The 12,248-nt window shown below is 36.1% G+C and overlaps 1 protein-coding gene across 2 annotated transcripts in view; it reads left to right on the forward strand.

Moving 5' to 3' along the window:
- PREX2 (phosphatidylinositol-3,4,5-trisphosphate-dependent Rac exchange factor 2) overlaps window positions 1–12,248 on the forward strand; it is a 289,450-nt gene that overhangs the window by 128,558 nt on the left and 148,644 nt on the right. For both annotated transcript variants that reach the window (XM_011940917.1, XM_011940918.1), the window contains exons 18-21: window positions 291–439; window positions 4,817–4,902; window positions 7,671–7,807; window positions 10,729–10,846. In XM_011940917.1, the coding sequence (XP_011796307.1) occupies window positions 291–439; window positions 4,817–4,902; window positions 7,671–7,807; window positions 10,729–10,846 (490 nt within the window). The remainder of the gene's footprint in view (window positions 1–290; window positions 440–4,816; window positions 4,903–7,670; window positions 7,808–10,728; window positions 10,847–12,248) is intronic.

Raw genomic sequence — 12,248 nt, forward strand, 5'->3', positions numbered from 1 at the left:
TAAAGAACAGTGAAATATAACAGAAGAGAGGAGTATGATGTTAAATTAGGGAGGGAAATGGGGATAATTTTGGTAAAGTTCTGTGTTCAAATTTAAAACTAGGCTAAAGAGAATGATAACCGTGTTATCTCATCCACAGTTCTGCTTTGTAAATTTGTATAAAAACACTGCAGGTGTGTTAAAATGTCAAAATCTCTAAGCTCTGAAAGTTTTCATATTCTGATTTTGTGAAAAACTCAGATTTCTTATTAAAATATACTTTGACTTGTTTTTTGTAATTTCTCTCTTAGATGGCTGGCATGGAAGTTGGGAAAAAGATTTTTGCTATTAATGGAGACCTAGTTTTTATGAGACCTTTCAGTGAAGTGGACTGCTTCCTGAAATCGTGTTTAAACAGCAGAAAACCTCTAAGAGTTCTTGTGAGCACGAAGCCAAGAGAGTAAGTTGTATGATTTATGTGTGATTTTTTTTTTAAAGTTATACATAGATAAGTAAAACAGAAAAGATAACTAAGTAAATGCTTAGAATTAAGCATCTCATTGCTTGGAACATTTGAACCTCACCAGTATCACTAATACTGGTTTACAGATGATGGGAAAAGCTACATTGCTTATGATGCTAAAATAAGTGTTACTTGAATCCTGTAGTTTTAGTAGAAATAATGCTTTTCTTTTGCTGCCCAAATTTTCCTAGTCTGGGTTGAACTGGATTTTACTACGAGTGAAGAAAACTAAACTAGTAGAACATTTGAGAATAAAGAACTGTGTTTCTCCATGTTCGGCTATAAGAATTTCTGGTGCTGTCAAGTGGTTAGATACCATTCGTAATTCAACACTCATAAGAGATGCCAAAAGACTGTAAGATAATCCATACTTGCATGTGCTTAGTAATTTGTCCATTTCTTTAAAAAATTCTATTATCTATCTACCTATGATTAGAAAAAAAGTTATGTTTATTATAGAAAATGTAGAGAATATAAATGCTTCTAAAGGGAGACATATTTTTTTCTTACAATATCACCCATAAATAGCCATTGTTATTCTTTTGAAATTAAGTATTAACTGAAGTTTTTAAAGTATTGGTACACATATACACAATCAGGTACCCACAAAATGACAGCATGCTCTGTATGCTACTTTTTAGTAACATACCGTGCATATACTTGCAAGCCACGGCCTTTTCTTGTGCAAATCATTTCCATCAATGGTTCAGTATTTCCTTATCAGATTCGCCTTGAATTGTTTAACCGATTAATTAATTGAGATAATATGTACAAAGTACTTAGCATAATATATAAAGATTATTGTTTAAATTTTACTTGTATCATTTGTCAATCATGATAAGCAACTTCATTAGTTTTAAAGCAAATGAAGTTTAGCACTTCAAAAACAAGATTTTTTAAATTTTAACTACCTATTAAAATATAAGTATTCTTACCTGCCTTAAATATATTTTAATATGTAAAAATACATATTTATATGTAATATGTTTAAATACTATGTTATATATATTCAGGAATAGCTGGATGTACTTCTGTGGTGTTTGTCTTAAGAGGCAAAGTGCAGTGCAGTGGGCTGGGTTCTCCCTAGTGAGTCTCTTCAAGGCAGTGTGAATTCATTAAATTAGATGCTTTAGCTTCTACCAGTAGTTTACAAAGAGGTCTGAAAGAGTGAGCATGACACTCACTTTTTACTAATGTAGGAAGACTGGGCTAGAGGGCAGCAAAGAAGCGCAGCAGTGTCTTCCCTCTGAACCTTATTATGGTCTGTTCCTCTCCCTGTATTCAACTCTGCCTAGGAGAAGACTGTCCTGGTTGCCCACCTCCTGACACTTTGAGGGCATTTAAAAGGAAGAAGACAGACTGGAAAGGAATAAGGGAGTAGCTTTCAAAGCAATCATTAGGTCTCCCTAGGGCCCCCCCAGCCCCCGCTCCCCGCCGATTTAAACCTACAAATACTGGTCCACTGCTCAGAGACATTGCAACAGTTAGAGACTTCGAGGCCATCAACTTCAAAATTGAATAAATAGGAGCAAATCCTCAGTCGTAGACTTAGTTACTAGATGAGCAGAATAGGAATCTGTGTCTTCTGACTCTTCTTAGTGTTTGTTGCGCTGTGTCTAGAACTCTAGATTCCAGATTCAAGCTTCTCTTCTACTACTTGCTAGCTAAGTGTATAACTTCACATCCTCATCCATAAAATGGGGATAAGAGTACCTGTGCCATGGAACTGCAAAGAAAGTTGAATAAAACTAGGTTTGTAAAGAACTTAGTGAAGTATCCAGTACATAGTAAGTGCCCAGTGATGTGGTATATGATGCTGTTGTCTTCTCATCTTATGTTTCATTGCTACTTTATTATATCAAGAGCATATTTTACATTGTATAGCATACTCATTTTTTTTGAAGACAGCATACTAATTTTTAAAAGTTTGTTTGAAATAAATAACTTTTCCTTTATGTCCTTATTCTGATGTATGAGTTCTATAAATCACTGTCGTATTTTCTTACAATAGCTTCTTGGAATTTAAGTAGTATCCTATTTTTGAGGAAAAGGGAAAAATATGAGAGGTAAATGCAAAAGAATTTTCTTTTGATTCTAGCTATACTTCATACTTGATAACATCAAGGGATTTTTCAAAAGACTTTGTAGCAGATAATTTAGTACACTTATTTTCTGTAGGAAGTAGAACATCCCTCTTGTATAAACGTAATTCATTTTTAATAGGGAATATAATGTTCTCACCAGGGAAACATGTTCTCTAAAGATCATTTAACTAGAGGGGTTCCAAAATTTGGACCAAAATGCATGTCATGTTATTTTGTACAATTTTGATTAAGGAAAAAGTAATAATTCTCTTAAATATTAGAGTCAGCCTTCCATAACAATGTTAGAAGGATAGAAAAACCTTGCTCAGAAAGATTGAGAGGCCACTGTGAATTACTCAAAATCCAAAAGCAACAATAATTCACCATGGCCTGAAAGTTCTATGTTGTTTCAGCAGAAGTGAACTCTCATTCGTAATATATGGAAGCATGAACTGCTTCTGTTTTTGTTTCAGACTCACCAGAATATGTATTCATTCCCTTTTTCTTTCTTTGGTCAGTTATCTTTCATTTTCAAGTGTAACTTTGACAAACACTGATAACTATGTGTTATTCAAAGGAAATGAATACAGCCCTGTACACCAAAAACTATTTAATTAAGGATAAAGGATACATTAATTCTGTGACCTCGATCCCACATACATACAGATAACTTCATAGTGTATAACCTAATTTATAATTTTAAATATTAAACTCTCAAGTTTTCCGAGAGCAGAAAATCTTCATTTATATCCCTGAGTGCCTGCCTAGGTTATATTTGAGATTGCAGTGCCAGCCTCTCTACCTTAGGCCTAAATGTGGCCTATGGCTTTCTGAAGTGTTTGAACCCTTAGTTTTGCTCAAACTCTCTCCCACAATGATTTTATAAGCTATAGTTAAGTCCTGCTGTATCTACCTTCAGACTGTGTTTAATATGCCCTTGAAGTGCTGCTGACATTTATTTTATGATTAACTCATCTTTTGGGAAACACATTTGTATCTTGGGCATCAAGGGCTATCTATCACAATTTATTGCATTGTATTCATTTCTTTTTGTTCCCGGCTGCAATATTATACTCGTATTGTTATGATGTTCCCTCGCATCTTGAGCTCTGTGCTTTTCATTGTTGCTATCTGATTTCTGGCTTTCTTCTGTGGAGTATCTTATTTATGAGTGCCAAATTGGACATCCCTGACTGGTTTGCCGTGACAGCTTACTCAAGTTTTCCATCTCTTCATAATCTTTTTTTTTTTTTTTTTGATGTAGATTCATTGGAATGATTTCTTCTCTTATTCACATTTGTCTTCTGATGTATTATTGTTTTAAACATTCATTGTGTAAATACTAAAGTGAATCATTTTCTTAAAATATTTTGATACCATGTTTGACAGATCTGTTCTTTATAACTAGCTCTTCCCTGTTCTTTGATAAAGCTCCCAATAGGTAGAAATGTATTAACTCTGTATTTCTGTTATATTAATTTTTATAAATAATTTTATAGGTCCCTCTTTTTTTCTTTGTAACAGTAAACTAAAGAGAAAAGTTTCTGTTTTACTAAGCACCTATGTAGCTCATAGCACAGCACGGGGCAACTTACCAAGATTATTTCTTTTTCATTGCCACAGATACCCTGCAAAATAACTTTTAACAATCTTATCTTTCTGTGAAATTTTCTGTGTCAGAGTAGTTAAGGAGCTTATCCAAGTTATCCGGCTGCAAACTGACTACATGAAGATTCAAGGGTAGATTGAAGCAGGTGTGGGGGCTCACACCTGTCATCCCAGCACTTTGGGAGGCTGAGGCTGGAGGATCACTTGAGTCCAGTAGTTTAAGATGAGCTTGAGCAATGTAGGAGACCCTGTGTTTATGAAAAAAATAAGGTAAAATAAACAAGCATGGTGTCACCTTGTGCCTGTAGTCCCAGTCACTTGGGAGGCTGAGATGGGAGGATCACTGGGACAGAGAGATTGAGGCTGCAGTGAGCAGTGATCAAGCCACTACACCCCAATGTTCCTTTTTCAGGCTTTACTATGTAACGACTGTGTTCAGTTTAGAAACTCTGTATTGCATGAGGTTGGACCACGTTAGTCTCCAAGGATTTCTAGCCCAACATCTTTCACACTGTAGATCCTCAATATGTATTTATTGAGAAGTGTGAAGGTGTACATGATGATTATTTTAGCCAGTTTTGATTCTTGCACTTCATTTTACCTTATTTTCTGATCAATTTAGAACAGTGAAAATTCCAGATTCAGCTGATGGACTTGGTTTCCAGATCCGAGGATATGGCCCTTCCGTTGTGCATGCTGTAGGAAGAGGTAGGAAATTCATCTTGCAGGGAAGCAGCTTTCCAGCAGGTTTGGGATGTGCCCGACAGAACAAGAATGTGTTTAAAACAGGTGGAATCATATTGTTATGGTTCTCAGTTATATTTTCACTGTATTAACTCAATGGTAGCACATTCCAGAAACATTAAAAAAACTAAAAAATTCTAAGGCCTGTTTATCATTGTTAAAAATTTGATATAAGAATGATGCCTACATCTCACTTTTCTGAATCCTTTAGTTTATCCAAAGAATATAATATATTTAAGATTTTCTATTTGTATTTTTCTTGATTTCAAGTAATTGTTTTTCTTTGTCAGTAATCCAAAGTTGTGGGTTTTCAGGTTTAAAGCTGATCTGTGGACTATTACCACCTATTGCTATGTACTTCCTTCAGGTACTTCTATAAACCGTGGTTAAAATTCATCATAAGATGCATTTTAAATTCAATAATTTTAGTGACTAAAAAGTTATGTTTATATTTATTCTTTTTTGTTTGATTATTGACATCTCTTGTTACCATATGTATTTTTTAAATTTTAAATTGACACTAGTAATAATTGAAGGAAATAACTCTCAGATCCCACATTGCTAAACATAGTAAATAACTTGGGTCTACAGCAAGAAGTGTCACTATTAGCATAAGAAATCATGTGTTTATCTAGCAGAAGACATACATGCTTTTTATTACTAAAGAATGTAAAGCATCTTGATGTGATCACCCAAAACTTTGGCAAGAAGCTTTTAAGAGGGCATTTTTATCAGAATCAAATTATCAAGAACATACTAGCTAGACCTTTGTTATAACATTACTTTCATTATTGTATGTATGATTAAAAAAATCTAATTTCAGGAACCTGTTTTTTCCCTCAGATTTGTAAAACGTGCAGATGGATAGACAGTTGAAACCTCCTCAATAATTCATTAAATATTGTCAAACTGAAATGGGATATTGAGACACCAAATATCTTCTGCATTTTCACGAAGCCAAAAAGGAATAATTCGTGTTAATAGTGCTATAAAATAGCTGAAAGCCTGAGTGAATCAAGCTGTACCTCTTCGCTTATTACAATGTCATTTAAAGAGCAAGGTTCTATCTTTGGAGCTTAGTGATGGGGTTGGCCTACATCTGGTTTCTGTGCTTTTTGCTTCTGAAGAGTACAAGACAGAAATGCTCAAGTGCTTTCTCTTTCAGATGTGTATGGAATGAAAAGATATTTGGTTACTTTTTGGCACTGTAATTTTGCCACAAGAAAAGGAGATTTCTCATGTGGGTCACTGTAGTCACGCTTGCCAGCATCCCCAGGCTCCCCTGGCCCCCACCCTCAGCTGCATCCAAGCTACTGCACTTAAGCCTTATATCAACCTAACCATATCTTCTCTCTTTCTCTCTTGTAGCTAGAAAAACCATCATGGTTATTGAATTAGCTTCTCCCAATTCACTGTCTTCTACTGGGCACATATTACTACTCAGCATTTTTTAAAATGTGTCCTTGATGAGTTTTTTTTTACTCCTCAAAATTGCTTCCTATATCCCAAGATGAACTTGTTCCTACTTTACAGACAAATTCAGCTTTTCAGACATGAAGCCCTTGGAGTCTTCCATTTATAGCAAGGTTGAGACTCTTAGCCAAGGCAAGGACTTCACAGTCCGGCTCTATTCAACTCTCCAATCCTGTCTCTTCCAGCCACTCCCATTCTAAGCTCACACAAACAGAACAGCTTGGATGCTTGCAAGTGGCCAGGTGATTTCTGGAAGCAATGCCATTTTTCAGGCTGTTCTTTCTGCTGATAATTTTCCATTTTCCCCTAAGACTCAATTCAATGCAGAAAACCACTTAACATTTCTGGGAGTGAATTTTATGGGGACTAAGAAGAAATGCAAAGATAAATTCTTGAATGTAAATTATTTTCTTAGAGATGTTTAATAATTTCTTTATGAGGGACATTGGTCACAAAAGAAGTCTCTTCTAACATATTTATAAGTTTGTAATCATTTGTATTAATTATTTGCATTGTATTCATTACACATATTTATTAATGGTACTTTGTTAATATTGATTTGATGACACTATCAACAATAATTGGAAGGTTCTGAGAAACTGTAGCTCACTGGTTAGGATATGTTACTTCCGTATTTGAATCTGTATCAATGCAAACAAAATGACTGGATGAGTGATGTTATCTCATTCATTCTGTTCTCTACTAATTCTCCTGTTTCTGACTTTTTGTATATATCTCAAACTCTTATTTTTCTTGGAAAAACCAGTCCAATCATAGTTGCTCATTGACTTGATTTTTCTCTGAAGGATTTTCATTTTTATGTGCATGTTAAATTGTTGTCATTTTAAAAAACTTAAGTGAATACTATTTGAATATTTAGAAATATTGTAGAATAAAGGAAGACAAGGAAGGCGTATGTTTCTGGTCTTCTCATTTTGCCATTATATATGCATATTTAGAAAGACTGACTAGACATTTGGAAGGAAAAAGAACTGATTAGTATTATAAAGGTCACTTTGCAACATCCCTTCAAACTAATTCTTAGGGAGGTGAGAAATATTCTGTTGATCACAGTTTGAAAGTTACGTTAAAAAGCAGAAAAGTGTTGAGAGGGCATTGCTCTCAGAACCAAGTTTATCAAGATTATACTAGCTAGACCTTGATCGTATTTTAAAATTGCTTCCATAATTGTATATATCATAAAAATGAATCTTATTCCTGAAATTAGTTTTTGGTTATTTTCCTATTTGTATTTAAAGGAACTGTGGCTGCAGCAGCTGGCCTTCACCCTGGGCAGTGCATTATCAAGGTGAATGGAATCAATGTAAGCAAAGAGACACATGCCAGTGTCATTGCACACGTTACAGCCTGCAGGAAGTACAGGCGGCCAATGAAGGTAAGTGGCCCTTCGGGTAATCTGGATCTGAGTGACTACTTGCATGAAGACCTAAGGGGCGAGGTGGGATAGTGCCAGAGATGTTTGTGGTTTCCAATTTTAAGTTTAAAATTAAACGCAGCATTATAAATCTCATAATGATTGCTTTATCTGCATAATTAATTATAATTGATCGTGTTTAAATGGATACATTTTATTATTACAGTACTGCCATCTGTTTAAAAAGTGATCTGGGGTACTTTCATTTTCATTGAGATACGAGTTTTATCAAATGAAATCCAAAGGTTTGAACTGTTTTCTTGGCCCTTGATTGCTTTAGAATACATAATAATCATTGTGTCTGTGTCTGTATGTATGAACCATAAATACTTATACTCTTTATTAGAAGACTTCTGTGAAAAAGCAAAAATTATGGGTTTTATAAGGTCTGTGATTGATTCTGAGGTATATTTATTTAGGTAGCTGGATTTAGCTCTTGAAGGAAAATACCAAAATGTATTGAGGGAACTGCGTTTATCTCTTAAAGGAAAATACCAAAATGTACTCGGCGTTATCTAAAATTGTAAAACACTATCCTTTGATCTACAAGTGCCACAAAAAACTAAAATTAGAATCATAATTCATAAGCAAAGCTATTATCTTATGAAGAAAATGTGAGTATTGGCATGTAAGAGAAAACTCCTGCAATTTAATCAGCTAGATGCAGGCAGAACTTTACAGGAGAAGCCTTGTATTTTCCTGTCATGCATAATGAAGTATTCATTTCTGGATCTGAGGATGTGACTGTCTCCAAACCCGGAAGATGAATGGCCATTTTCTCATAAGCCATTGCTGATGGCCTGCAAAACACTGAATCCACATGAAAATCGGTGATCAGTTTTACTTAATAAGAAGGTCAAATCTAGCATAGCAAATTGGAAGTTATACATAGGCTCATAGGTTACTCCGGTTGATAGTAGCCTGATAAATATTTGTTGAACTATATTATAGAATGAATGTTTAAAGTCTCCTCTGAAGTGATCAAATCTTTTCTCTTCTGCCAGAATGTTAATAAGCAGACAGATCAATTTGAATTTCATTTCTTTTTATTTTCCCTGCCTACCATCTTATAGAGGTGTTGATCAGTGAAATAATTAAAGAAAAGCAATAAATGGACAGAAAAATCCACTAACATGCTCTCCCAGATATCCATTGCTGCAAAATAGACGACTCCAAAACTTAGTGGCTTAAAACAATGATAATGGACTATTTGTCTTGATTCTATGGGGCAGCTGTGGGGTGGTTCCTGTTAGGTTACTGACGTGGCTGCATTCTGCTGGGACCCGAGTGGGCCCCTTTGCTTCCCCTGTCTGAGGCCTCGGTTTCCATGGGGCAGGTCACCCTCCAGGGCGCTTTTGCATGACCTCTCTTTCCAGTCTCTAGCAGGGTTTTTTTTCTGCATGGTGTCTGAATTTTAAGAGGGAACATTACAAGTGATAAACCTGCTTAGACTGTGCTTGCTAGTATCCCTTTGGACAAGTCAAATCGTGTGGCCAAGCCCAGGGTCAATGTGGGAAACTAAGCAGTGTGGCCCATTGGTGGCCACAACAGGGCACCAAGATGTAATGGAATGATCAAATATTAATTAGCATTTTAGTGATTTGTAGCAATATAGTAATTAGGCACACTTGAGAAGCTAATACAGAACAAATAGATAATACTTATTGTATCATACTTCAGTAAAGCAGTTTAATTTGATTTAACATCTTATCTAGAAAATCTGTAAACCTTAAAGTAATACAACTCTTGAAGCATTTGTTTGATAGTCATCTCATCTCTCTCATTTCTCTAAATGAGACTGGAACTACTGTTAAAATATAGGATAATTTTTAAGGAAATCGCCCTTAAAAATAGGATGATTTTTTTATTTGGAAGGATTAAAAGATAGTTGACCAATGAGATGAATGATGTTCTTCCAATTTTCATATTTGTTTTATTCTAAAATAGCAGTAAATGTATTAGAATATATCTGACTATTAGGAGAACATGTAAATGATTTGTACCATTATAGATAATTGATTCATCAGACAACTGTCCATCTCACAATTGTTTTATTTTGCTGTCTTGTTAATAAGAGATGGGGTCTCACTACGTTGCTCAGGTTGGTCTTGAACTTATGGGCTCAAGCAATCCTTCCACCTCAGCCTCCCAAAGTGCTGAGATTACAAGTGTGAGTCACCATGCCCATCCACATTTGATTATTTTAAAATGTGATTTATAATTTACTTAAGATATACTTGAAACATTTAAGACATTTGGGAATATATCCTCTTTAAAAACATACATCTTTGGAACGTATCTTGGAAGATAAAACTTGAAGCTTTAAAAAGTCAGTTTGTTAGGCCAGGTGTGGTGGCTCCCGCCTGTAATCCCAGCACTTTGGGAGGCCAAGGCAGGTGGATCACCTGAGGTCAGGAGATCGAGATCAGCCTGACCAACATGGAGAAACCCTGTCTCTACTAAAAATACAAAATTAGTCAGGCGTGGTGGTACATGCCTGTAATCCCAGCTACTCGGTTGACTGAGGCAGGAGAATTGCTTGAACTAAGGAGGCGGAGGTTGTGGGGAGTCGAGATTGCACCATTGCACTCCAGCCTGGGCAATAAGAGGGAAACTCCGTCTAAGAAAAAAAAAAGAAAAGAAAAGAAAAGAGAAGAGAAGAAAGGAAGAAAGAAAGAAAGTGTGTTTGTTAAACAATATAATTGTCCTTGAGTTTTATTAGTTTCTGATGTTAGTTGTATTTCTCTTTCAAATTTTACCATTTTTAAAGAAGCTAGAGGAATAAATAAGGTCAAGTCTCCTTTTGAAGCAGGTTTGTGAAATGGGCATGCATTTTAGGAAGCACTAATACCTCTGAGGTTTCTTTCCCCCCTCATTTCCAGCAAGATTCCATACAATGGGTTTATAATAGCATTGAGAGTGCTCAAGAAGACCTTCAAAAATCTCACTCCAAGCCCCCTGGAGATGAAGCAGGGGATGCTTTTGACTGTAAAGTAGAAGGTAGGTTTCTTCTTTTCCTCTTCATATGCTTATGGTATTCTTTTCCACTGTGCCTGTGCCTACTCCCAAATATTGAAGGTCCTGTATGTGTTGAAGCCACATTCTTAAGTCATTATCACCAAACAGATGTCTGTCAAGTGCATAAGTAATAATAGCTAGTAGCTGGCAAATTCTATTTGTTAGGCACTTTATATGAAGTGTTGTTATGGACTACCTCACTTAGTCATCAAAAAAGAACATCTCACAAAATGGAAATCAGTATCATCATTCTTTTCTGAGGGGAGAAAACACTAAAGCCTATATAGGTTAAGGGACTTGCTCAAACTAGTTAAGTAGTAGAGTGAGGATTCAAACCCAGGTTATTATGTGTTTCCTTGTTTCGGAGTTTCAGTGTTGTTTAGACCTGACCTCCAGTGTGCCTCACAGAGCAGCAGTGTCAACACTGCCTGGGAGCTAGACTGAAATGCAGAATCTCAGCTGTACCCCAGATCTACTGAGTCAGAATCCTCATTTTAACTAGATTTGATTTGTGTGCATATTAAAATTTGAGAAGCCCTGTTCTACAAGATTCTTTTTTTACTTTTACTGTATTCTAACACTGACAGTAAGGAAAGGAGCAAACTAGTAGTGTGAAAATGAGAGAGAAAAAGACAGGGAGAGAGAGAGGGATCTTTTGATAAGGACGGTTATCATTTCTGTTTCCTCAATGGAGTAAACCAGCAAATGGCTCTATTCAGTGGCTTCTTTACCAAGGGTGACTGAGGCAATTACATTTATGTCTGCAATTGACAAATACCTTAAATTATTGTTTCAAAACTTTTTCAGGGAAGCCCATGAATCACCTCTTATATTTTCTTGGTGTCTTTCCACTCATTATTGGTGGATGTCTCTGGATATTTTTTTATTACACTGTTAGGTTCCTCCCAGTCAGCACAGCTGGAGAAGAATTACCTGTTCTGAGGTGTTTTCACAACCCTTCTGACACCCTATGTGTGTGGGGTTTTCCCCATGCCAACCAGTTCCCCAAATCTCCTAACACCAACAGGCTGTCCCACAATTCATCTCAGTTGTAAAGCCAGGGGTTAGCACAGACACACAGGTTAGGGGATCAGTCCCACAAGGTTGCCCCCATTTCAGGTGCCTGTTACATGTCCCAGGCTTTCACCTGTGTTTCTGACCAATTGGCTACATATTCAGGGGGTTGCCACATCCCTTCCTCGGGTTCAGTTATTTGCTAGAACAGCTCAGGGAACCCAGAAACTTACAAACACTGGTTTATTATAAAGGATAAGAAATGAAAAACCTGATGAAGAGATAAATAGGATGATGTCCGGAAGAGTGCTGAGCACCGAGCTCTGTGGTGGGAAGCTCTGTGAGGGGTTGGGGTGAGCCACCCTCCAGA

Source organism: Colobus angolensis, unplaced genomic scaffold, assembly GCF_000951035.1.
Source record: "Colobus angolensis palliatus isolate OR3802 unplaced genomic scaffold, Cang.pa_1.0 Scaffold194, whole genome shotgun sequence".
Taxonomy (NCBI): domain Eukaryota; kingdom Metazoa; phylum Chordata; class Mammalia; order Primates; family Cercopithecidae; genus Colobus; species Colobus angolensis.